The 25,968-nt window shown below is 45.5% G+C and overlaps 1 protein-coding gene across 4 annotated transcripts in view; it reads left to right on the top strand.

Annotated features, from left to right (window-relative positions):
* Positions 1-25,968, top strand: part of TENM4 (teneurin transmembrane protein 4) — a 356,529-nt gene that overhangs the window by 191,678 nt on the left and 138,883 nt on the right. For all 4 annotated transcript variants that reach the window (XM_040963945.1, XM_040963947.1, XM_040963948.1 and 1 more), the window contains one exon: positions 25,721-25,822. In XM_040963945.1, coding sequence (XP_040819879.1) covers positions 25,721-25,822 — 102 coding nt within the window. The remainder of the gene's footprint in view (positions 1-25,720; positions 25,823-25,968) is intronic.

Here is a 25,968-nt window from a genome sequence, read left to right as displayed (position 1 = left end):
GTTAGCAGCATCACCAAGCAGCAGTTTCACTTGCTATATCACAACACAGACTTTACTTAAACCATTATAACCCCTGACTACAGGCTTACAAAGTCAGCACCTTTCCCCCAGAGAAAGGTGAAGTTCATCATACGTATATGTTTAGGCCTCAGTCTCACACCAAGGCAGTGAAAGAACTGGAATTGGAATCCAGACCCATCTGGTTTGATAGCTACTTGTCTTCCTTGTTCTTTCCCATTTAAGTCTGTGTGATGACGTATCTGCAGAATGCTCATAAAGAAAGCATAGGAGGGGATTGGTGCCCAAAGAATGCCTAGACAGAGAGGTTAGGGCTGTGCGAGCCAGCTTGGGTGTCTCATTCTGGATGCAGTTTTCAATACAGGCACATTTGTAACAGGAGTTGGGTTTGGACACATCTCTTTAGAAGCAATATGGTTGATGAGTTGATTTCTCCCCCTAGGCACGGAGACCAGGGGGAAAACTCTGTAGGGAGCAGAGTTAGGAGAGAGTCTTAAGAGCCTGAAGTGGGGCTCAATGTGACTGCTTTTGTAGAAATGAGAGGGCATTCAGGCTGGTCTTTTTCACTACTGCATTTTAGATGGGAGAGGTATGATGTTTCGGCCTGAAAAGTGGATGAATGGTGATGTCCTAAATTACAGTAGGAATTAAGGAGGGCAAGTTGGCTTGTTGGGAGAGAGAGGGAGGGAAAATGCAAATTCCCATTAGGTTTGAACTGAAAACAATTTCCAAGTGGACATTGGTTGCTGGCACTCACCACAGGGCAGGAGGGTCAGTCTTGACTTGGGAGTAGCTCTGAGCTGGAGACATAAGAGGGTGTCAAGAGCATAGAGGACTTAAGGAGATGTTGTCTAACCTGAGAGTCAGGTAGGATGGCCCCCCAACATTGAGAGAGCAGGTTGGGGAAGACGGGGTGGAGGAATCGGTCCTTGGGAGGTCACCTGCCCCCTCTAGGGAGAACAGCCTGCTCCTTCCCAGCACAGGCGGAAGCAGGGTCAACACAAGTTCAGGAGTGAGTGAGAGGCAGAGAGTGGAAGCAATTTCTTCTAGACAGAGCAGACAGGGAGACAGATGGGAGTAACCTGAGGAGGAGGCAGGTTCAAGAGAAGGTTTATATAAGGTGGGAGAGCCTTGGACGTGTTGTCAGCTGTGGGAAAGGAGCCAGGGGAGGAGACTGGAGGCCCAGGGGAGAGGGAGGTTGTGATGAGTGGAAGGAGGTGGGAGGTGCAGTGAGGGGAGTAGAGGATGAGCCCTGGGAAAGGAAGGGAGGGGCTCAGGGAAGAGGGGTGTGAAGGTGCAGGAGCTGAAAGTTAGAGGGAAGCAGGGTTCAGGGTAGACCTTTCTAGAAGGTAAGCCCCCATGGCCTGCATGGCACATGTTGGTCTGTAGGTAGAGGCAGCCTCAGTACAGCATCAGGTCACATGCTGTGCAACCTAGCAAGGATGAGGGAAAGTGTGGTTGAGTGGTGATGAGATCTGTCTGAAGCCAGATGATTTGGGACTTGGTTCACATGCTATCTCTGCCTTTAGCGGATCAGCCTTGAACAAAAGAGATGCTCCATCAATGCCTCAGTTTGCTCATCTATGAAATGACAGTAATCCTAGGACTTGACTCCTGGGAGGAAGGCAGAAGGCCAGAGAAATTAGCATTTGTAAGTCCCCGGTCAACAGCCCTGGCACATCATCGGTGCTGTGCACACATTTGCAATTATTCTACTGGAGTGGCTGTCTCAACCATCTCTGAGTGTTTCCAGCATCTCAGGAGGTACTAAGAGTTACACACATGTGACACAACTAACAGACTGTAGTAGTCTCAGGGATGCAAGAGTGATTAGCACTTCCCTGGTACAAATGAAGAACTTGACTTTTGCCCACAGTTTCCAGGAGTGCAGACAGAGATGGAACTGATATCCAGGGCATTCCTGCTGGCATCAATGTCTTTTCTGCTCTGGTTTTCACTCCTGAGCCCTTGCCAAGCCAGTGTGCCCATTTCCATAATGCCCTGAGCTTGCCTATCACACTATGGAGGCAAGTTATTCTAACAGTGCCCTGCAGATGCTGCCTGGCCTGAGCCTTGGCCCTCCCTGGGCAGGCTCCTTAATAATTAAGCAGAGGGTTAGGTATCGTGAACTTGACAGAGGTTTCAGCATGGTTCTAACTGTTCCTTACACAGAGCAGGGGACCCTCTGTGGAAGTGACAGGACAGTGAGTGTTAGAGGAAGGGTTATAAAACACTGGGAGCCAGAAACCACTGAACATGTGGTTTCAGTTTGAGTTGCGGCTAGTTCCTGCCTTTATCTGAGCAGCACTCATGTGCTGGGCTCAACTGGTTTCATTCCCGGTTCATATTACATGTCAGCCAGCCAGATTTCTTACCTTCATGTGCCATAGGCCAAAAGGGGTCCACACAGGGGTACAAGGGATGGACTGTGCATTAGGGAAAGCTAAGAAAAGCCCTAGGATCGAGTGGTGGTATTGGCAAAATCAAGGGTACTTCGTGGAGTTTGTAGGAAGTGGAAATAAAAGGCAAGTTTATATCAGGTGCAAAAAAAGATGTCACAATTATGCTCATGTGGGTTCTTCAGAAAGTTCATTTAAAAGGCCTGTTATGCAAAACTTACACACAAATTTTGAAGTGCCCTTGTGGTGTTAGGGTTTGTTCAAGCCTGTGGAGAGCTTGTTTTGGAAGATTGTGTTTCCACTTTTTCTCTTTAAGTGGGAGAGAAGGAAAATGAAAGCTTCTAAGCTTTTCCTAGATTCCAAGCACTGGGCTAGACACTGCTTACACACAGTGGCTTACTTGAATCTCATAACCAATTTGAGTGGTTGTAATGATTATGTGTATTTGCCAGAGAAGTAGAAAGTTGAGCATCTCTGGAAAGCACAGCTTGGGCCCAAATATGTGTCAAGTTCACACTTACATTACAAGCTTTCAACACACTAAAAAAAATGTACTTGCTTACTTTATTTGTGTTTGAAAAGCAGAGGGAGAGAGAAAGTGCTCCATCCACTGATTCATTTCCCAAGTGTCTGCAACAGCCAGGGCTGAGCCATGTAGAAATTAGGGGGCCCTAGACTCCCATGGGGGTGACAGGGTTCCATCTACTTGAGCCATCACAGCTGTCTCTAAGGGTGCACCTTCCCAGCAGGGAGCTGGAATCAAAAGCAGAGGTGGCACTGGAACTCAAGCACTCAGTGGGTGATGTGGGTGTCCCCATCTGCATGGTAACTGCTGCCTTAAATGCCTCTTCCCCAAAGCTTGTTGACTGTATTGTGCCCTGTGCCAAGGAGAACTCTTATGTCCCATAATTAATGAAAACTCCTCTTATGACAAAATTAAGTCATAATGAGACTGGAAGCAAAAGATGAAAGAGAAATAGCATGGTAGAGAACATTAATTTCTATTCAAAAGCCAACATTACACTTTCTGATTAAATATTAGAAGACCTTTAAAATCACTAATAAGATACATTTATTAGTTAACATCATTTTAAAGGTTTTGGTCTCAAACACACTGGACTGAGACAGAATTATCTATATTTTTGAAGGATGTGTTTGTATTCCTAGAGAACACAAAAACTTTAATTGAAAAACCATTTTATGTAATAAGAATTCAGGACTTGTAACTGGGTACAAGATAGCTTTCCAAAGCTTAATAGATTTTTCCATATATCTACACTTAGAAAATATAATGAACACTGTCCAAGTCCAAAAAAAATCAATAAAAATTAAAATATCATCTTAATGAGAACTGTATGTGACCTGTGTGACAACATCTGCAAAATTTTATTAGGAGTGATAAAACAGGACATGAATAATTAGGAAATGTAACGGGTTCCTCGATGGGAAGGCAAACCGCTCTAACGATGTCAATGTATAGGCTTAATGGAATGTCAGACAGCATCCTACAGGGAATGGAGGAGAGTTGATGGGAAGGTTTAAGGCTTCACATGGAATAATAAACAGATGAAAGTATGAGGGAAATTCTAAACAGAAGGGTAATGAAAAGGTACATGTCGTAAATCTGTAATAATTAGAATAGGAGTTAAGCAGATTAGGGAAATCATGTTGCCTAGAAATATTACCCATATTTAGATGTAAAAAGTTTACATGTGTGAAAGAGGAGGAATCACAAAGGCAGGGAGACGAGGAAGCTTAGTAAGTGCTGTTGGATCACCCTGGAAAAGCATGAGCTTCAACCAAGCACCAGGTGCTGTGGGCATTGGATAGGAAGGATGTGGTCTGGAGGTCCAGAAAATAAACCTACACAAGGTTTATTTTATTTATGTAAAAGGAAAAGGGGGAATACTTCATCTGCTGGTTCATTTTCCAAATAGCTGTAATGGCCATAGTTATGCCAGACCTAAGCCAGGAGCTTCTTCCAGGTCACCCATGTGGGTACAGGGGCTCAAGGACTTGTACCATCTTTTGCTGCTTTCACAGGCCATTGTCAGCTGATCAAAAGTGAAGTAGCTGAGACCCAAACTGGTTCCCACATGGGATGCCACTGTCACAAGCAGCTTTACTTGCTATGCCACAGCACCAGGCCCCCAGAGAAGGCTTTCAGCCTACAGTGCAGCCCACTGTTTCAGTAAGGGGTAGTTTCTCATGTAATGAAAGATTTGTGCCTTCCCTTAAAATAAATGAAAAGTCTTCGATTCCTACAAAAGAAGTCCCTGCCTCCTGTGTGTAGAGTCTGTGTTTCGGTCTGCCCAATTCTACTCATTCCGTTTTTTCTTTTTTTTTTTTAAGATTTATTTATGGGAAAGTCAGATATACAGAGAGGAGGAAAGACAGAGAGATCTTCTGTCCAATGATTCACTCCCGAAGTGACCACAACCGCTGGAACCGAGCTGATCCACAGAGTCTTTTCTGGGTTACCCAGGTGGGTGCAGGATCCCAAGGCTTTGGGGCATCTTTTATTGCTTTCCCAGGCCACAAGCAGGGAGCTGGGAGGGAAATGGAGCAGCTGAGACATGAACTCGCACCCATACAGGATCCTGGCACATGCAAGGCAAGGACTTTAGCCGCTAGCCACCATGCCGGGCCCTCACTTTCCTTAGGCCTGGCCTGCTGTAGTACTTTTAACTCACTTGATTGGCCCCTGCAGAGTTTTACTTTTCACTCTGATTCAGACTGCACCTTGTATACTAGCCCCAAATAATTCCTAATTATTTAAGAGGTAAATATTTAGAAACTAGTAGAGTGATGCCTCAGGCTCATCCTCTGCTTACAGTGCTGGATTCCCAAACAGGTGCCAGTTTGTGTCCTGGCTGCTCCACTTCTGACCCAGCTCTCTGCTTGTGGCCTGGGAAAACAGCAGATGATGGCCCATGGACTTGGGCCCCTGCACACGTGGGAGACCCGAAGGAAGCTCTTAGTTCCCAGCTTCAGATCAACTCAGCTCCGGTTGTTGATACCATTTGGAGAGTGAGGCAGCAGATGGAAGATCTCTCTTGCTGTCTCTCCTTATGTCTGCAAAAATTTGCCTTTCACATAATAAAAAAAAAAAAATTTTAAGGTAGATATTTGTGAGTCAAACTAAAGAAGGTCAAACACAGTATTTGTGTTATCTGTGGCTTGACTTTAATATTAAAAGTCATTGAAGAACTCCCAAAAGGATACCTATGTCAATATGTAAATTTTCTATCTTATAAACTTGTCAAAATAAGAAAAAATGGATAGCTTGGATATCTGGAGTGATAGTGATATATAATGTGTATTTTAAAAATTTTTCTTTATTTGAAAGATGGTTACAGAGAGAGCTTCCACCTGCTGGTTTACTCCTGAAATGATCACAATGGCTAGAATGAGGCCAGATTGAAGCCAGGAGCCAGGAGCTTCATTTTGGTCTCCCTCAAGGCTGCAGGGGCCCAGGGAGTTGGGCCATCTTCCACTGCTTTCCTGGTGCACTAGCAGGGAACTGGATCAAAAGTAGAACAGACAGTACTCAAACTGACACCCATATGGGATGCTGGCGTTATAGGCAGTGGCTTTATCCACTGTACCACAGCATCAGCCCCAATATATATTTTAGATTATAATTTGCTTGCTTGAGAAAAAGAAATTCTGATCTTGTAGGCAAATGGCTAATGCTCCTGAGTAGGAAAGCTTCCAAAAATCCTTACAATGCTATAAACATGCACATGTTTAGCTTCACTGGTAATAGAAGTACAAACTAAAACAATGGTGTATCTTTTTAAAAATACGGCAAAATGGAATTCCCTAAATTAATGCCCTGTGCACTTAGTCAGGGATTGAACTGTACACACAAAACAACCTGGCATTTTCTATCAAACCACAAAACTGCTCGACTTCTGAAAAGCTCTCGTAAGTAAATGTACTGATACCCACAAAAGGCTGCATTCTAGTCACTACGTTGCTTGTAGTTGTTAAATTCTGGAAACAATTTTGATATCCAATAATTAAGCACATAAGCTAATTATGAAATATCTACTTAATATTATTCAGGCATTAAAATGATTTTTAAGGGCCTGGTACAGTAGCCTAGTGGCTAAAGTCCTCACTTTGCATGCTCCAGGAGCCCATATGGACACCAGTTCATGTCTCAGCTGTTCAACTTCCATGCAGCTCCCTGCTTGTGGTCTGGAAATAGAGAATAGCCCAAAGCCTTGTGGTCCTGTACCCATGTGACAAACCTTGAAGAAACTCCTGGCTCCTGGCTCCTGGCTCCCAGCTTCAGTTCAGCTCAGTTCTGGCTGTTGCAGCCACCTGGGGAATGAACCAGTGGACAGGAGATCTTTCTTTCTCTCCTTTTCTCTGTAGATCTGTCTTTCCAAAGAAAAATAAGTAAATCTTTAAAAAAAAAAAAAGACTTTGAAAAGCATGCAATCTGAGGAAACGCTTGTAATTTTCATTCATAAGAGTAGTTAGACACAGAAGGTGTATTTACAATGTAAACTCATCGTTAATAACTATCCACATCGTTTGGAGGTAAAATTTGAGCTTGAACTCGAGTCATTCAAATTCTGGAAACCACTGCTTCTTCCACCTGCCTACTTCCTTCTTATTGTGGAAGCCCAGGCATCTTTGAAGAGTAAGATCAGGAGTGAGCATGTCACACTGACCCTCTTCCAAGCTGAGCCTAACTTGGGGCTTCATTCATTCTGACTGGTGGGGCATGTGAAAGATGAAATTTTGGTCAGCCCTGTAACTTGCAGTTGCTGAGGTTTTTCCTAATGTGCCTTTTCCTCCCCCTTTGGGCACACATAGGAAAATGGGCAAGTCCCAAGTACTGCAGAGACCCCTGTGTGTGTTCTCAGTTCTTTATTACACACCTGTATTTGTGTATCTTGAAGACTCCCATTAACATGGACTTTTGTTTTTATAAGAACTGTATTATGTTCAAACTTTGAACCATGGAAGCACACTCTGGTTTCTAAAGCAGGTAGGTTTGGGGTAAAAGACAAGTCTCCTGAAAGTCTTAATGTGAGCAGATAGAGGAGGTTCAGTGCAGATCCACTCTAAGAAAGTCAGCACATTTCAAGAAATCCAGAGATGTGAAAACCTGAGCCTTCTGTTCCTGTGTCTACCATGACAGTAACAATCCCTTACCCTTTGTAGGAGCTTTATCTTACAGGGTACAAAGACATGCAGTTTTCTCACTTTTAATCCTTACAATCCAGTAAGAAAGGATGTGCTAGCCTTGTTTTCCCTAGTTGTAGGAGTGGAAGCTGTAGCCCAGAAAAGTTAAGGCTGTCTTCTACGTTCAAGATCTCACAACAAGAACACTAAGAAGCCTGGGTTTCATTGCAATTATCTTTATTGAATTCATTCATTCTCTCATGTATTCTTACAAGGATGCATTCATGCAGCACCCATTTCCTTGGTAATTTACACATGCATTGGCCTCCACTCAGGCTGCAGTTGCTCAGTCAAAGCAGAGACACAGCCTTAGCAGGTCTCAGAATTTGTCCAGGGAAAAGCATGGTGGTTAGTGTGGACATGATTGTGATGAGCTATAGAGGAAAAGCATGCGGTCTAGGGAATGCACAGTCAGGACTGCTAAACCCCATTTGGAATTGGGGGTGCCGAGGAAACTTTGAGTGATATATGAAATGGAACCTGAAACACTTGACGAGGAAGAGCAGGTGACTGGTAAGAGAGAGAAGGAAAGAGGGTGAACAGTCAACATCATGGGCTAAGTGAAGGCAGGACCAGAAGTGGAGGAATGTGACAGAGGTGGAGATGTTGAAATGCATGCTGAAGGGAGAGAGAGTCTTGGGGAAAAAGACACTAGAAAATCCGGGCAGAAGCTCCAAGAAGGAGCCTCTGGTTGGCTGCTAGATTTAGCTCCCCATTGGAGTCACAGTATGTTAAGAGCCCTGGCTTTAGAACAAGCAAGCAAGGAATAAACCCTCAAGGTCAGAAAGAGCAAATGACAACAGGCAACCAGAGATGTCAGCTGACTTTGTAACCATACAGTGGCTAGAGTTGTCAGCAGGGAGCAAGCAGGATGCAGAGCACTCACTGACAGGGTGTCAAGCAGAAGGGAGTCCCAGTAATTGGGAAGTGGAGGCACTGGACAGGCAAGACAGGGAGAGGCATAAGCTGGAAACATGAAGGTTGCCAAGTCTCTGTAAGGATGGTTCCAGCTGGAAGGTTCCAGAAGGCACCAGACATAGGAGATACACCATACTGAAAACAAGAATCAGCATGACCCACATGTTGAAGAAGACATTGCTAGACCCCATTATGTCAGCCATATGCATTACATGGCTTTTGTGAAGAAGGAGATTAGGAAAACAAATTCTGTGGACCCACTAAAAATTTGATAGACTATGGTGTGTGACTTCTTCACAAAATGCCTGAGCCCATCTTACAGTGATGACTGGCAGTTGTCATCACTGAGCTGTTTGGCCCTCCTTCCAATATGAACAAACAGGATCATGAGACATCTGAGCAAACCTTCCAGTAACTGAGAAAAGACCAAAAAAACAGAAAGCAGCAAAAAACGAAAGATCTTAGAAGAAGTAAGAACAAGGCCGCCCGCAGGGGGATGCTTCAAAGAAAATGACCTTTGAATCCACCACCCTCTTAGAGATGTCTTACTATCTCTGTAAAATGAGAACCTATACACAGATGTGAATACATCAGAACATAAGAAGGACCTCTTGGATGCTAGAAGTAGGAAAGTCAAAAAATGTACATACATTAAGGAAGCTTGTAAAGATGAATCAGAGAAGAGAGAGAAGGGAAACGGAGGGATCAATTCAGCAGGTTTCCAAATCTGACCAATAGGAGAGCAGAGACAGGTACAGCAAGCACACCACCTCAGAACTGAGGGCTGCAGCTCTCTGAGTTACTAGTGGCTAACCCTGGTAGTGTTGAAAAAGTCACTCCTCTTCCTATGAGGAGTAAAGAACAGATGACATGCAAAATGCCAGGGAGCCAGGGTCAGCAGACTTCCCAGGAGCAATTAGAAACCTGAGGGAACATTATTTTCCACTTAAAATTATGTAGCTAAATTGTCATCAAAATGTTATAAGAGAATAGGGCTGTTTCTAGCCAGGCGAAGCTCTCAAGTCATATTTTTTATTAACCGTTTCTCAGAAAGCTATTGGAAAATGCATCCTTCCAAACCAGTAAAAGCAAGCAAGGAGAGGGTAGGGTCAGGTCTAGGACACAACAGACTCAGTAAACAAGCAAAGGGAAGCCTCAGGTGATGGATGTGGAGCAGGCCACAGCAGGGCAAAGGGGCAGAAGACTCTAGCTGGGCCAGCTCCAGGCAAAGGACAACAGCCAACCATATGGATTACCTGGTGTGTCTGGCTAAGTGGAAAATTGTATTTTAGAGGGATTTTATAGCTCAGTTGGATGGTTTAGGTAGAGTTACTAGTGGAAACATAGGGAAAGATTTAGGTAGAGTTATTAATGGAAACACAGGGAAATAAATAAGCAAAAGCTAGTTCTTTTCCATTAGATTATGCTGGGAAGAAGTAATAGGTAATATCAAATATCAGTCGAAAAAAATCTGTGTATAAACACATTATTTAGAAATACAGATGGTCCCCAGCTTAAGATGGTTCAATTTATAGTTTGTTGACCTCACAGTGGTGCAAAAACAGTATGTATTTAATAAAGTCTCACGGCTGGCAACATGTCCCCTCTTGTGATTCTGGGCATTGGCAGTGAGCACTGTTCCCAGGCAGCCACGTATTCACAAAGGGCATGATCCATTCTCCCCAGTGTGGTGTGGTTCTAAGCTTGGGTGGTCAGTAGGCAAATGCTTCCCACTGCAAGTCAGCTTAGGGTGAGCTGATAAAAATATGACCTCATCCTATGTCAAAGAACATCTGTACTGAAGTAAATTCTAGAAGCAAGAGCCAGGGAGGGTAGTAGCACTGAGTTGAATGGCAAGGCAGGGAACTACTCCATTTCATGCTAAGCTTTGTATCATCTTTGTCTTCTTCAACGAAGTGCTTTGATAAGGAGGAAAGTTATTGGTGCTGCGGATGTTCCAGAAAGGATGGTGAAAAGTGTTCGTAGCAGCAGTGAGAGTGCCAGTGGGGCCTGATGCCTTCTTTCTGCATTCCTCGCTTAGCCCTGCTGAGAGGATGGCTCCTTTAAGGGGAAGTTCCACATCCAGCATTCCACCTAAACAGGTATAAGAGTCTGTGCTTTCTCAGCCTTTGCTATCCACATTAATCCAAGATAAAAACACCCCAGTGATTAGAGTGTAGCAACAACCCAGCAGCCTTTCTGTACATTGTTGTCATGGTACAGGCAATGAGTCATGGAGCCTGAGTATGCAGGCTTGTGTTCTGATGCAACCTCATGTCAGCCGTGTCTCCTTGGAATGACACAGCCAAGACAGATCAGGTAATGGAGGTGCAGGCCTGGTCCTGGCTGTGAGGCTGCATGAGCTAACACCTTCATACATGGGAGGCAGACTCCCCACTAAGTGTGCAATGAGGATCAGTGAGATTGCTGCTCCAGATCATCTTTAATATTTGTTTCACATGTTTGTGACAGTCACATGATAGTGACTTTCAACATAAATTCAGATAACAAATTATTTTTTTTCCTTCTTATGCCCAACTCAGCCAGTTCTGATAAAAAGTAAATAATCTTAAAAACTCATATTGGTTGCAAGCATAGATACATACACATATGTGAATGTATATATGTGTGTGTGTTTCTGTATATATATGTATACACATACATGCATACTCACTTGTGTATGGAGCCCACTTTGGCCTTGCAGGTGTCTCTGAGTAGCTCAGTGGAGTAGACAGGCTTGGAGATTTTTGCCTCCAGTGCAGTTTCACTGAGCTGCTTTGAGAATTGGCCAGGTGATATATCAGAGAAGGAAGCAGCCCAATCACCTGGCACATAGAAAGTTTATAGCAGCTAGTTGGTTGTGAGACCTGACAGTTTTTTGCCTTGCCATTTGGAGCAAACCATTTCACTTCTCTGGGCCCCTGTTTTCTCATCTGAAACAAATATAATTTTGATAAGCATTTTTTAATGCAGGGGCAAGAGTTAAGTGAGATCATAATGTGTGGCATTGGTGTGAGTGTTACAGTGCCCAGCACACTAGCTGTTAGAATTATTGCTTCATTTACACCCTACATTTGTTACTTGATTATTAACTTGCATCCATTCTAGAAACCAAAGAAGGCAAAGCAAGAGGCCAAATACCTTAGCTCTCTTCTGACTTGCAAAAGATGTTCTTGGAAATATCCCCTGCCCGTAGTCCTTCTTTTTATTTACTGCACTGACTGGCAACTGGGTGTGATGGTTGGGTTCCCCACCCCTCACCCCAAGCCTAGGAGAGAAGAGAGGTTACAGTCAGCCATCCTCATTTAAAGCTGTTCTGCCCAATACCTCCAAAAGCTGGAGCCTGGCAGCCCATCAGCTGATCCGAGCAGCAGCCACCTCAGCAGGACTGCTGAGCAGAGACTGTGCACCTGTGTCCTCCAGAATGCTGGCCAGCCGCCAGGGAGGGCTAAGCCAAGAGACAGGATGTCTGGGAACCAATAATGCCAGAGAAGATGCTGTCTCTGCAGGTGCCAGGCCAGGATCAGGGGCTCGGCAGGGGGAGTCTGATCCCTTGCAGGGTGCTGATCTGATTTTCCTGCCTTCTCTTACATCTATGAGAAGTCTCAAGTCCCTGCAAGCTTAGGTTCAGCCCCCTCCTGCCCTTAGTTCTACAGTAAACAATGAGCGGGTCTCAGTACCTGTGGGTATGCATGCATCTAGCAGGGCGCCCACAGCCTGGTGGGAGTAGGGTCCCAGGCCCACCCATTAAAGCAGCCTCCTTTGTCACAGGCACCACCATGGTGTGCAGGAGGAACAGAAACTGAGGAAAGGGTCTAGTTGACTGGTATGAAGGGAATGCCTGGGAAATGTCCCAAGGGGTTTCCAGCAGTGGGCTGGGCCCTTCAAACTCACCATTCATTAAAAGGAGCGATGTCTATGAAATGTTTGTCCGTGCCTTGCTGGCATGAGCTGAATGGAAGGAAGAATAACTCCCCACGTGGAGGCTGCACACTTGTGGGGGATTGTGGATTGTGCTAGTGTGTCCTGAAGGTGGAAGCAATAGAACCTCACAGGCACTCAGCTGTATATTAATGAGAGAAGCCAGCACTGAGCACAGGTCATGTGGGAGCATTAATTGCTGCTTTCACAGGCTAGAAGCCAGAGAGCCCCTCTTTTCCTGCTGTAAAGTGCTCACACACTAACACCCACCCACTCACCCGCGCAAACTGCCAGAGTCCCAGTAGAAGAGTGAGCTGAGGAAGTCAGAAAACAGAGATGGAAAGCCACCCTCCAGAGGAGAGTCCACAAGCCCCTGTTCACCGTCTGTCAACTGTCAAGACTACAGCACCCACTGCATATTGCTCACTCACTCTCTACAGACAAGGAAACTGAGGCACCATAGTCTAATATGACTTGCTCAAGATGCTACAGAAGATAGCAGAGTGGGATGAGAATCCCAGGGTCTCACTCAAAAGCCTGTGCTCATTCTGTTAGACCACACTGCCAGGCGTGGCAGATGGCTCATGCAGGAGAGACAGGCACCCACCAGGCAGGCAGCCCACAGCCCTGCCCAGGAACGGAGTAATGTTTCATTGATCAAGGGGGTAAGGAGGTGGCCGCTGGAGGCCAATCCCAGGCAGGGGCCTACCACTTGCACTACAGTCCAGTATGATCTTTCATTGATCAAGAGGGTAAGGAGGTGGCCCCTGGAGGTCAGTCCTAGGCAAGGGCCTATCATTTGCATTATGGCCCAGTATAATCTTTCATTGATCAAGGGAGTAAGGATATGGCCCCCAGAGGCCAGTTCCAGGGAGGGGTCTACATTTGTGTTATGGCCCAGTACAATGGTAGCTTGCAGTTCTGCTGCTGCCAGGAAGGCAGAAGGACCAGAAGGTTCTATAAACTATTCTCAGCAGCAACTATTTCTCAGCTCCTTATAAGATATGTAGCTACGAAAAAAAATGTAACTACGACTGTGCCACTAGTTTCTGCCTAGAGGCCAAAGGGAGTGATCTATCTAGGTGGCCAGAGCAGCTATAAAATATTTAACTTGAGCATATAATTATATTACTATGATCTCTAATAGAATTTGGTGTCAAGCAGAAGTCCAACTTGGCCTCTGGCCCAAGGATATAGACCCAAGTTATTATGTAGAGTGTTACCTAGTAGATAAATAAGGAAGAAAGATTGCTCAAATCACAGTGCAACTGACCAACAAGCATTATAATTGTTGTAAAGAAAAATCCACCAGGGCCTGAGCACTTCTCCATCTTGCTAATCAATTTATTGTGTTATGTCTTGATAGAAGTAATTTGAACACATAATTCACAGAGCTATCTTGGCAGCTATTGTGGGAGAAAGGAATTGGGGCCCTATAAAACACCTTTATTGCTTGCTGCCCCAACATGTAACAAGTGCTATTTGGGGAGCAAGGAGCCCAATTTGGGGTCTAGCTAAATGTCACAGGTCCAGACAGAAGAGAAGTAAGGTCTGAAAAAACTAAATTTGAGAGGCAAGCCTTGTAACACAGTAGGTTAAGCTGCAGTATGAGATGTTTTCACAGTGCCTGGACTAGAGCCCTGCAGGTATATTGTCTGGGAGGCCACAGATTAAGAGTACTGGAGTCCTTGTCCCCAACACAGGGATCCCTGCTGGAGTTCCTGCCTCCTGGCTTTCGTCTAGGCCAATTCCTGCTGTTGTGGACATTTGGGGAGGTGAAACAATAAAAGAGGGGGATCTGTGTATGTGTGTGTGTGTAGGTACTTGCACATATGTGCATGTATTTGCACTGTGTGTGTCATTCAGCCTTTCAAATAAATAAACTTTTTTTTAAAAAAATGAAGGTAGAAAAAGAAGAAAGCAGTTAAGAAGTAAGCAGTCCATGGCACAGAGAAGGAGCCCAGCCCTAGGCCCAGAAGCCAAGCCACCAGAAAACATAACATCAAGCAAGAATTGCCCTTTAAAAAACAACCAAAAAAAGAAAAGAAAAGAAAGATGAAGGAAGGAAGGAAGGAGAAAGAAAAGGAAAAAGAAAAAGAGAAGATATTGGCCTTTTAGGATTGACATTACTGTTGACCTAGTGGCTACTTAAGACAAAGCCATGTGCTAGTTCCTGGGCTGGCATAGATGAGAGAAAGAGACTTGGGTATTAATCCATTTCTCTCAGGGAATCTGCAGGCTCCATGAAGGGAACAGAAAGACTCGTGCATCACCAGTCAGCAAAGTAGAAGGCAGTAGGTGTTAAGGGAAAATGGAAGGGCACTGCCATTCCTTAGGATTCAGAGGAGACATATATCCTGCCAGGAGGAAGTGAGAAGCTTTCTTCAGTGGGGCCTTGAAGGAGGAAAGGGCTTGGACATGCACAGAACGGGGCACGAGAGACTTTAAGGAAAAGTGGGCAGCCCTGGATCAGGTGGGAAGTTGAAAAGAGGGTGCTGCTGCAGGTGGAGGAGGTGGATGCAACTAGATGGCAGCAGGAAGAGGACATGAGATAGACCTTTGTGCCAAAGAAGGCCATTCAGAAAGGGCAGTGGGAGCCTCAGCCTCCTGGGCGAGAAGTGTGTGCTTTCTCCTCTTCATTGTTTTCTCAAGTACACTCCTTGAGATGATTCTAAATTATACATAGGCAGGCTCTAGTTCAAAAATTATATGTTTGCTTTAGTAAACTGGGAAAATATAATTAGATATATCAATTTCATTATCTCATAGTGTTATTGAATTTGATTGAAATAAATTCAAGAAAATAAATGAGTCCAGCAAGTGCTAAGTGGATACGACAGATGGCTTGTGAATGTGGCAACAGCATAAAGGCTGTACCTACCAGTGACGTCTGGAAAATATTGCTCCAGGACCAGGTGTGCATTCAGATGCCTCAGCACCAGGCAGGTGGTGTCAGTGCCAGCAGCAGCAGACAGGATCTGGAGTCTGCATCTTCCCTGAATCAGAGGCAGTTGTCATCACAGATCTTCTGAAGTGACCATAGGGTCCTGTTTATTGCATCTGCACCAGAGGCTAAAGCACAGTGACCTTAGCAGCATCCTGGACAGACACCAGTCCAGGATGGCAGCTGGCCTACAGGTGCAGGACAGACAAAAAGGGACAGGACTGGGGATGGATGTCCCAGAGAATACAGATACAGAGGTTATGTTACCTGGACATGAACATTTTCCAGGCAAAGTCCGGGTCAGTGTGTGAGGTTTTTGCACCTGCGGGTCATCTGTACCTAGTTTTGTGTAAATTCAGACTTGATTAGGCTGATTGAAAAGGCAAGAGAGGTGACTTGGCTTTCTGTGTGACTTGTAAGCACTAAGGAGCCCGGTGACAAGCCTGGATAAATGATTGGAAAATAATTAGCTGCCTGCCGTGCCACCCTCCTCCGAGCCTGTTTCTGTTCCTGCTTGTCTGTCATTACAGAAGCATTCAGCACAAAGTGATGCTCATTACGTGGAACTCTCTAGCCAGCAGCTGAGGGGAGCTTTAAAAAAAAAAAAGATTTCTTAAGTAATTTGTCCCAAAGACAGACTTGACATGACGCTGGAATGATGATTAGCAGGTCACTGCGTGGGAGCAGCAAAAATGATTATTCTGGATCTGGCTCTTACCCGACCCCAGTCTTGCCCAGAACTGCTTTGCATTTCAAAAGGCTGCCTGTTCTTTAAGAGCTATTCAAATACCACCTCCTGGAGGACCCAACCCTCCTCTTTGGAACTGGGCCACTGGTTCCTTTGCATTCTTGCATATTTGAGATCTTTCTGCCCCTCCTCCCCCCACCTTGTTTTTATGGACTTTCTTCCAGACTTGTGCTTCCCCAAGTGTATCAAACACAGAGAATTGGCGTCAACTAGAACCCTGCCCCAGACCTATGGAAACAGGAATCCTGGGGAGAACCCATGGTTTAACAAAATGTCAGGTGCCAGACCTACAATCACTGATGTTACATGGGAGTCAGTAGTATTTGCTAAGCATCTTCTAGGTACCAGGGACATATAAAGTATATGTTGAGGTTTTGGGGAGTAATTTTCACAAAAGTATGACAAGTGATTTTCTCATTTCACTGATAAACTCACTGAGACTTGGGTGTAATGATTTTCGGTAAGTCTCACCTGCAGAAATAACCATGTTAGGATTCAGACCCTGGCTCTGCCTGACTCGGGTCTGAAGCCTCTTCACTGCTTCCTGAGAGCCAGGATCATCCTTTTGGTCACTCTGGCAGCCAGTCAAAACACACCTGGATGAATGAATGATCAGTGCTTAGATACATGAATGCCATTGTCCAGGCATGATGATGATGAGCAGCCAGAGCTACATTTTGATTTTGAAAGAGTTGTAGGCAATGATACATTTAGGAGTAGCCAGAGAGAGAGTTGTAGGTAGTAAGCCTATAATAATTAAATTTCAGTTAACAAAGCCATAGTTGGTGCTGATTGGGATGTAGTGGTCCTGGCAGTATCCTCTATGTAGTCCTGACTCTGAGTGGATGCTAAAGACAAAAGGAGTGGAATCAGAGTGCTGTCTATCAGTTCTGTCACTGATGAACTATGCAAACTCGCACCAGCTCTCTGCATGCCTTGTGTTCCATTCTACAAATAAGGAAAAGCAACCCATCTTCCCACATCCGAGTGCAAAGAATGGGTCCTTCTGTCCTTTGTAAAGGAGTAAGAGCCTTTATGTATGAAGATAAAGTAAAACTGTGTGACAGTACTTTAAGATCAGTAGGTGCTGCAGCAACCCATGAGCACCAAAGCCTAAAACAAAAATCAGGCAGATGGGTGCACTACTGTCTTTTTCCATTGGAAAAAGCAAAACCGCAGTCAGGCAACACCCAGGACAGATTGGTGTGACAGCCAAATCTTTTAAGGTTGAAGGTGGCACTGAACTGTCTCTGGAAATCCAAGCAACTTCTAGTTTTCATTTGTTCTCTCCCAGATAACCTTGGCCTCTTGCTCCAGGATCCCCTGCTCTCCCTTAGCTTCTATTGGGTGCACTGTTTGCTGCACTGGCCAGTCTCTACCCCTCACTCAGGCCTGCTTCTCTTCATTTAGCCATTAGTATACCTCACAAGCCTATTTCCTGCCATTGTGTCCTTAGGCTCACTCTCCTACCATGGATTGTCATGTTCTTAGGTAGTTGTTGGTTCAAACACTGGAGTCCAACTTTGACCCAGAACCTCTGAGCACCAGGCCACACCCAGAGCACTGTTCATCCAATGAATGGACTCTCCTTGGGTCAGGTGTTCCTTCTGATCCCTTCAGCTTCAGGCAGCAAGCAGGGCAGTGTCATGTGGCGCAACCATGGCCACCCCTCACATGGGAATTGGATGGAGCCTTGGAGGGCATCTTGAATCATGGATCACTGAAGCCCTTGCCCCTTGTTTGGAAGCCTTATTCTACTGTTTAGTCTCATCCCATTTCTGTTGTAAGTGGCCACTCCTGCTCAGAAGGCCTGGCAAGAAAGGGCTTGAGCCATGTGCCCTAGGAATGGCCTTAGAATGTATGTCAGCAGTTCCAGGACAGGGGGCTGGCTGCATCTTCCAGCCAGCGACTGACCTTCTTATTCCTGGCCTGGTGACTTGCCTTTTCCGGGGTGGATCATTGCATGATGTGAGAGTCAGCTGTGAAACCAGCCTGCCTTTTTCACCCCCTCAGGCCGAGATCATGATGATGTTTCTCTCCGCTCTTTGATTTGTTTATGTAGTTTTCTAAGTACCAAGAATTTGGTTGGATTCAGGAGATCACAGGCTGTTAGAGCAGATGGATCATTTAAACCAGCCACTCCTCTAGCACACCCCCTGAGCCAAAGTAGATGCTGGGTAAGCATTTGCTGACTAAATTTCATGAATTTTGTCAATGAGAGGAAGCACCCACAGAGAGGAAGGGACACGGCCAGCGTCAGCTCACACTTTGACAGCAGGAGTATGACGAGGACCCCAGGATTTGGCATCATCTATGTACATTGCTCTGACCATGACTCAGAGTCACAAGAACCCAAGCTTGGAAGGGGCAGTGCACAATATCTTTAGTTCCCCCTGCAATATCCTCACCTTGTCAGTATACGCTGAATATATCCACAGGCTGAAAGTACTAGACTTTGTAGATCACTCAGTACGTTCATAGTTAACTGACAATACATGCTTTGAGTCAAGGAGCATGCTATTTAATGGAGATTTAGAGATGGTTCACACATTACCAGCCTTCCAGGAGATTATGTATCAAGGGATTATTACCCAGGATAGTTGGTGGTGTTCTGTTTTGACTCTTAAAAATTTTTTCTTCTTTTGAACTAGTGCATGTCTTAAGTATTATGGTCTTTAATCACTGAGCCTATGTCAACCTATCATAGACACAAAATAAAGTTCAACCCTAATTCACATGATAGACAGATTAGAACAGAAATTGGATCAGTTGTTGTAGTGCTACAAGTTAAGCTGCCCTCTGTTACAACAGAATCCTACATGAGCACCAGTTTGTGTCCCAGTTGCTTTGCTTCCAATCCAACTCCCTGCTAAACAGCCTGGGAAAACAGCAGAAGATGGCCCAAGTTCCTGGACCCCTGTTACCCTCACAAGAGAATGGATAAAGTTCCTGGCTGCTAGAGTTGGCCTAGCCCAACCCCAACCATTATACCCGTTTGGGGAATGAACCAGCAGCTAGAAGATCCCTGTATTTCTCTCTCCCCTGCTCTTCTCCTCTCTTTTTTCTTTCCATGTCTCTGTTGCTCTGCCTTTCAAATATAAACAAATCTTTGAAAAACTCCAAAGATGACACAATGATGTCTAATAAACTCAATTATCATTTCCTTCAAGAAGTCTTTGACTTCTCTTTCTGGTTTCCCAGTGAATGTGTTTTAGTTGATCTTAAACACATTTCTCAAGTTGGCATCCACATATGAGCAGTTGAACTCCAGATTTGGTCTAAGAGCATAGCATACAGTAGAGCTTCCCACCTCCCCTCTCCAGTGTAGGTATTGTCCATCTAAAAATAAAGGACAAGGGAGCAGTAGCTTTACTGGCCACCAGACAGTTCTGTTGATAGTGAGGGTTGTGTCATACCAGTTTCTGTGGTCTCTCTCTTCTCTTTCCTCTTGTATTCCTGCTAGTTCATCAACACAATCAACACGGAATACTAGATTTATGTTTAGCCTACAGCAAACTCTTGGGAGACAAGATGCCTGTCATCAAGGGGCTCTCAGTCTTGCTGATAAAATTTGACTTTTCCCCAAAGAAAACTTAATAAAGAATCCATACTGAATGTAATCAAGGGACCAATCTTTTCTTTGACCCTTCCTTAAAACTGCTCTTAATAGTGGTCGGTAGACTTTTGGATGATTGAAAACAGATCTCCCAATTCAAATGCCAGTGTGGAGCTGGCTTCCAGCCCAGGCTGTCAGAAGTTTTGTCAAATTTTTGTCATTGTGTTGACCTAGATGGTTGCAGACTGAAGACCTTTGAATTTCATCATCTGAAAAAAAAATCTGGGGTGCCTACAGGGACTGACACCTCACAAGCTGTGCAACAGATTTCCAGCAACTGGCACCTGCCCAGTGCTCATCTAGAGTGCCACAGGGAGAAAAGTTCTTCAAGATGTTGGCATGTGTCTGCCTGTGTTTGGGCATCAGGGAGACAGCAGGTTTAATTTGCTTTGACAGTGCTTTCTCCCAAGTGAAAATTTACCCAGATAACTTGCCCTCTTCACATTCAAGAACATTGCTTGTTTGCTTTCCCCCTCTTACCACAGGGAGCTTCTGTGGGTTTTGTATGTGTGATGAGGGGGTGTGTTGGCCGCCAGTAGTCCAATTTCTCTTCTTGGATTCATTAGGCCAAGTTAGAGTGTTGTTTGAGTTCACAGGGGAAAGCCTTTGAGAGCCCTCCTTGAAACCCAAAGAGCAACTTGGCTACTCCAGGGTCAGGCTCTTGACATGTACAGCATTATTCTATTTGCTCTTCAGAATGGCTCTCTGAGGTGGGAGCTGTTGTTAACCCCATTTCACAGATGAAGAAGATGTTATGGAGATACAGCCCAATGGAGACAGCTTGACTACAGAGCCCATTCTCTATTCCAGCCCATTTAACCCAAACTATCTCCAGCTAGGACAAGTTTCACCTCCCAGAGTTACCCCTTCAGCTGGGTGACCTGGAGAAAGTGACTGTAGCTCTCAGTCTCATCTGAGACCATAAAATGGTGACAAAGGCACCCCGTCTCCTAATTGTTATATGTATTTAAACAATATGTAATTATGTCAATCACAGTTCCATGTGAGTAAGTTAGAAAGTTTCTATTACAGTCTTCCCTCCAGCTTGAGTCGCTATTGAGTTAAATCCAAGCTGTGCTATCCAGTTGGTTTCCAGCTCTTCATTGGGTTGCTGGTAATAAACCCAGCCCTTCTGTTTCAAGAACAAAGGGGTTGCCAGTCTTGCAACCAAGAACATGAGTCTCACTACCCATTATTCAGGTGATGCATCCAGTCATCCAGTTGGCCCTGTGGGCCCCAACTCTGTCTTTGCTGTAGCCTTCACCTCCATCTCCTGCAGAGCAGCCAGGAAGAAATTCAGAAAGTAGATCTCTGTTGTGCAGCAGGTGGATCTTGCTGCTTCAACCAAGTGCCCCAAAGAGCACCTGAAGTGCCATCTTATAGCGTAAGGAGAGACAGCAAACAGAGGGGCATCAGTGGTAAGCACAGCCTTCTTTGAGGTTGCACATGTCACAGGGGCACGCAACAAAGGAGACTCTGGGAGAGGGGGCCGGATAAGAGGTGAGCTGACTGCAAGGACTTCAGATGGTGAGCAGACTCTGGTCTTGCTCCTACAATTATTGCCTCTGTCTTAGGTCCTGGGGTTTAGAGTCAAGTGTCTGTAGACATAGAGGTTTTGCCTGCTTAGACCAGGGCCACAGGCAGGAGTAGCCAGGTCACAGGGGGCAGAGAGAAAAGCCACCATTGCTTTGCCAGTGTTACTGCCTCCATGTGAGCAAAATGTGGTAGGCACTGGGGCTACCTGATAGCCTCTTCTCCAAGCAGGAGCTTCCTCTTTGCCAGCTGCTTATTTCTTTCAGAAGAAGGTGTCAGGATTTCAAAAACGAAAAGGCAAGAAGTAGCAAGTAAAGGCAGCCTGTCCCAGGCATCCACTCTAGACTGAAGGGGACTTAGGCACCAGCTGTGATCACCTTTCACCTTGACACAGGAATGCTGATGACTTGTTTATGATAAAGAGGAAGCAACAGACAAAATGGGCACTGCCGAGGATCCCCCATGGTCTCCATGGCTTCATGACTCCTGTGTCTCTCCAAGGAAGGGCATGGCCTACTTTCTTCCTTTTGCAGCTGTCCCTCCGTATTTTGAGCACTCACTTACCACACATGTCCAGCAAATGAGCTGAGGCAGCATGCAAGATCTGCATTCCAATTTGGATTTCAGAAAAATAAGTTCCCAAAAATCAGATGTCCTACCAGATCCCACTGCTATGACAAAAAAAAAAAAATCTGGCCCCTGGGGGATGGGAGCCCCTCTGATTGCCAACATACCTTACACCTCATTATGAAAATCAGCTCCTAGGCAGCTGAATGTCTAATACAGATCCACACAGTTCCAGAGGTACATAGACTTCCTGCTAAATGGAAGCAGGTGCGGTGTGAATGTGAGCAAAGCAGGAGGCATGTGGGAGCCACTCCCCAGGTCCTAATTGGGAACATACAGCGTGTTTCTGCAGTGAAGCCCACATTTGTCCCAAGCCCATGAACAGCACTCCTGTTGCCCCAGGGATGAACACAGAGGTATCTGGTCGGGAGAGACTAATTACTTACGGAACCCCAAGGGGACACCAAGTTGTCTAAATCACTCTGAGTGGAAGAAATGCTACACATGTAAAAATTTCACCCAGAGTGAGGCTTCTCCAAATGTCTCCCTTCCATTTCCATGTTGGCATCTTCAAATGATTTCATGTCTCCTGAAACTTCTGCCTCCTTACCAGCAGCCTGGAGCAAAGTTTTGTAGCAAACAGGCTTCAATTCTGTCAGGTTTAGCCACAAACACTGCACTCAGTCACAATGCAGTGTTTTGCTCACCTTTTCCCATGGAAGACTTTTTTGGCAGATGATAACATGTTTGTATCTTGAAGACCTCAAAAAGCAGAATCTGGATTAGTCTGCAGTTGATCCAGTTAAGAATGCAGCTGATAACTGTCATAATTTTTTAGGGGTCATTTTATACCATTGGATTTGAGAGGGCCTAAGCCGGGGACTTTTCACCCGGGGATAGGCTGAGAAATCACTGAGATAATGGAGTTGGATTCCTTTCATGATCACAGGAAATAGTCATTGAGATTCTCCTGTGGATTGGAAACCAGGGCACATCCATAAATGAATAAGCTCGGTTTCTATTCCCTAGGAGTCCTCAGTCAACAGGTAGATGACTCGCAACGTTAATAAGGCTGAGGGGGAAAGAATCCTGGCAGTAACATAGCCTGTTACCAATCTCAGGAAGGCTTCTCAAGGGAGGTGGCATTTGAACTGGATTTTAAAACAGGAATGGAAGTTACCAAGCAAATTGGTACTGCAGGAGCAGGTGCAATAACAAGGAAGCTGTTGCAGAAACATCAAGTCATACAGCGGAAGCTCCACAGCCATTTGGTGGCAGAGCTGGCCTGCAAGAGCCCGGCCTTCTGCCCTCTCTGTCTTGTCCACAACCCTGCAGTTAGTACCTCCCCTTCAGTTGTTCAGTTAGCCAGCAGCTTCTTGTGAAAACAGTACTGCCTGAGCTTTGCTTGGAGTTCTCATTTTTGAAAGGAATATTCCACATGAAACTTCCTAAGTAGCCCTCTGCAAAGACAGGGTTAGGGAGGCACTGTGTGTTGTAAACATCTTGGGAACAAGGATGCTTCCTAATCAAGTCAGTGGAGGACAGGTATCTTGAAGCTATCTGTGAACCTCAATACCCCCAACCCCAACCACTGTACCAGGAATGAGGCCTTCTGTTAAATTAGACCCTCTGATTCTTAAGTTAGTGTTAGTGTAAAACTCCGCCTGTGTTAGCAGAGACACAACAGCCAGTATGTGGAATTGTCTGTTCACCAGGAGACCCACACATTTGGGCCATTTTCTCAAACCTTGCAAACAGAGTCCAAATTAATCTGGAAATCCTTGGGGAAAGACTTGCCTTGGCAGTGCACTGAGTTACAAATGCTGCTGATCCCCCCTCACTCCCTCCCCCTATCCCTCAGCAATCCCACTTCCTTCAGGAAGATTTCCTTCTACTGATGTGGCTCCATTCCAGCTGTTTGTGTGCTATACCTGCAACCCCACCCCTACCCTCTGCAGCCAGAGCTGTGCTGCATATAAGTCTCATGGTAGCCTAGCAGCTAAAGTCCTCACCTTGAAGGCCCTGGGATCCCATATGGGTGCCAGTTCTAATCCTGGCAGCCCTGCTTCCCATCTAGCTCCCTGTTTGTGGCCTGGGAAAGCAGTCAAGGATGACCCAAAGTCTTGGGACCCAGCACCCGTGTGGGAAACCCAGAAGAGGCTCCTGGCTCCTGGCTCCTGGCTGCAGATTGTCTCAGCTCCAGCTATCACAGCTGCTTGAGGGTATAAGTCTCAGTGCCCTTGTCTGAGAGGACCAAAGGTGGTCATGCCATCAATTATAGACATGGAAATAGCTCTTGGGAGTCACCTCCATCATCCCTTGCATTTTTACCTGTGACGCAGGTAGAGCACAGAAGGGGAAGGATAATGCTCTATGTCACAGAGCTTGTACTCAGTCTCCTGCTGCTGCCAGCAGAGGCTGTGACTTTCCCATTGGCAAGGCTTGTCCCTTACAGGGTGACATCTGACCTAACCAAACCCTTCATTTGGGCTTCATGACACATTCCACAGCTCTGCATGCCTGCCTTTTTCTCAGCTTTCAATTCTGACAAGCCACAGCCCTGGTGTGGGCTCTCAGTTGTCTTAAGTGAGAGAAAGTGGATGGATCAGGTTTCTCAGACCCCATCAAACTCCAGAAGTTCTAGAACTCTGTAGCTTCCCACACAATTCTCTGCTGCTCTCAATGTCTCACAGCTCTTCCTTGCTCATTCCTCTGACCTCTTCTATGGAAGACAGTCCTGCAAGATCCAGATAGCACAAGACCTAACCTGGAGTCCAAAGGCCTGAGTTCAAATCCAGCCTCCATGATTTAGGGCCTATGGCCTTAAGCAAGCCACTCTGTTCCTAGCTTAGCTGCTTCCTCTGTTAACTCCTTCTTTTGTGATAACAGCAAATTCAGATACATGGTATAAAGAAAGCATTTTTTATATAGCTCCTTTTTAACTTTATTCCATATTCAGCATTGTTGAGAAACGAGTTGTTTCAAATAAGCATATTATCTAGAGTCAAACATGTCTGTTAGCTAGAGCACCAAACATTGCCTATTTTTTTGATGAAAAACTTTGGGAAATGGGTTCACTATTTCCTTGATGCATCATACCTAGGGTCACATGCAGAGATGTTAGGGTGGTGAGAGCAAGTTACACCCCTGCCAAAAGTGAGTGACAGCAGATTCTGGGGGCACAGGGACAGTATAGGAAATGGGAGAGAAAATTTCAATGGCTTTGAGTTTCCCAGCTCTGCAAACCAGAACCGCTGAAGGGTCCCAGGCAGGAGGGGGACAGTACTAGGATTGTTGCCAGGAGATCCACTCAGACTGCTGGCTGGTGTGAGTCCAGAGCAGGAGGGAAGAAAACAGAGGGGGACGTTGGCATTTTGGCAGCCCCGATGAGACATGGTGGGCCCCAATCCAACAAGCAAAACATCAGAGGTAGGAAGAGACAGATCTGTGAGTGCCCAGTAACTTTATGGAAAAAATAAAGATCAATGGACTGTCAGTTCCTTATGATAACAATGTAAAGCACAGAGAAATAGAAACAGGCATCATCCGGCACCTACCCTCTCCCATCCTGGTCATAATCACTGTGAACACGTTAAGCCACTTCTCCCAAAGCTTCTGGGTTGAAGAACTCCTACTGCACTTGTAGATACAAGCTTGATTTATAGAGCTGTGGTTCAGGCAGACATTGCCCAGAACACATCTCATGGTATCCTCCAAGCTAGAAATCAGTAAGAGTGAAAATAACAGGATGTTAACTCCTCCTGGTGACTGAGCCACCCAAGCCACTGGGTGCGTCCTAGCCAGCAATGAGTTGAGTGCCATTCTCACTCTATCGTCATCTTTTTCTGCAGAGTCGGTGGAGAGCTGTCCCAGCAACTGCTATGGCAACGGTGACTGCATCTCCGGCACCTGCCACTGCTTCCTGGGTTTTCTGGGTCCAGACTGCGGCCGAGGTGAGACTGCCCATGGATCCTGGAAGCTTGAGTTTCACTTCCAGAGTCATGAGCCAGGGCAGGGAGGTGGCAGAGGTCCTTCTTTAGAACCCTTCAAGGGTGGTCTGTATGCAGAGCCCATGCCCTGTCAGCTCGGTACCCATATG

This window comes from Ochotona curzoniae, unplaced genomic scaffold (assembly GCF_017591425.1).
Source record: "Ochotona curzoniae isolate NIBS_2020 unplaced genomic scaffold, NIBS_Ocur_1.0 scaffold_3223, whole genome shotgun sequence".
NCBI classification, from domain to species: domain Eukaryota; kingdom Metazoa; phylum Chordata; class Mammalia; order Lagomorpha; family Ochotonidae; genus Ochotona; species Ochotona curzoniae.
Note: the sequence above shows the minus strand (reverse complement) of the source record. Positions and strands in the feature narration are given on the sequence as shown.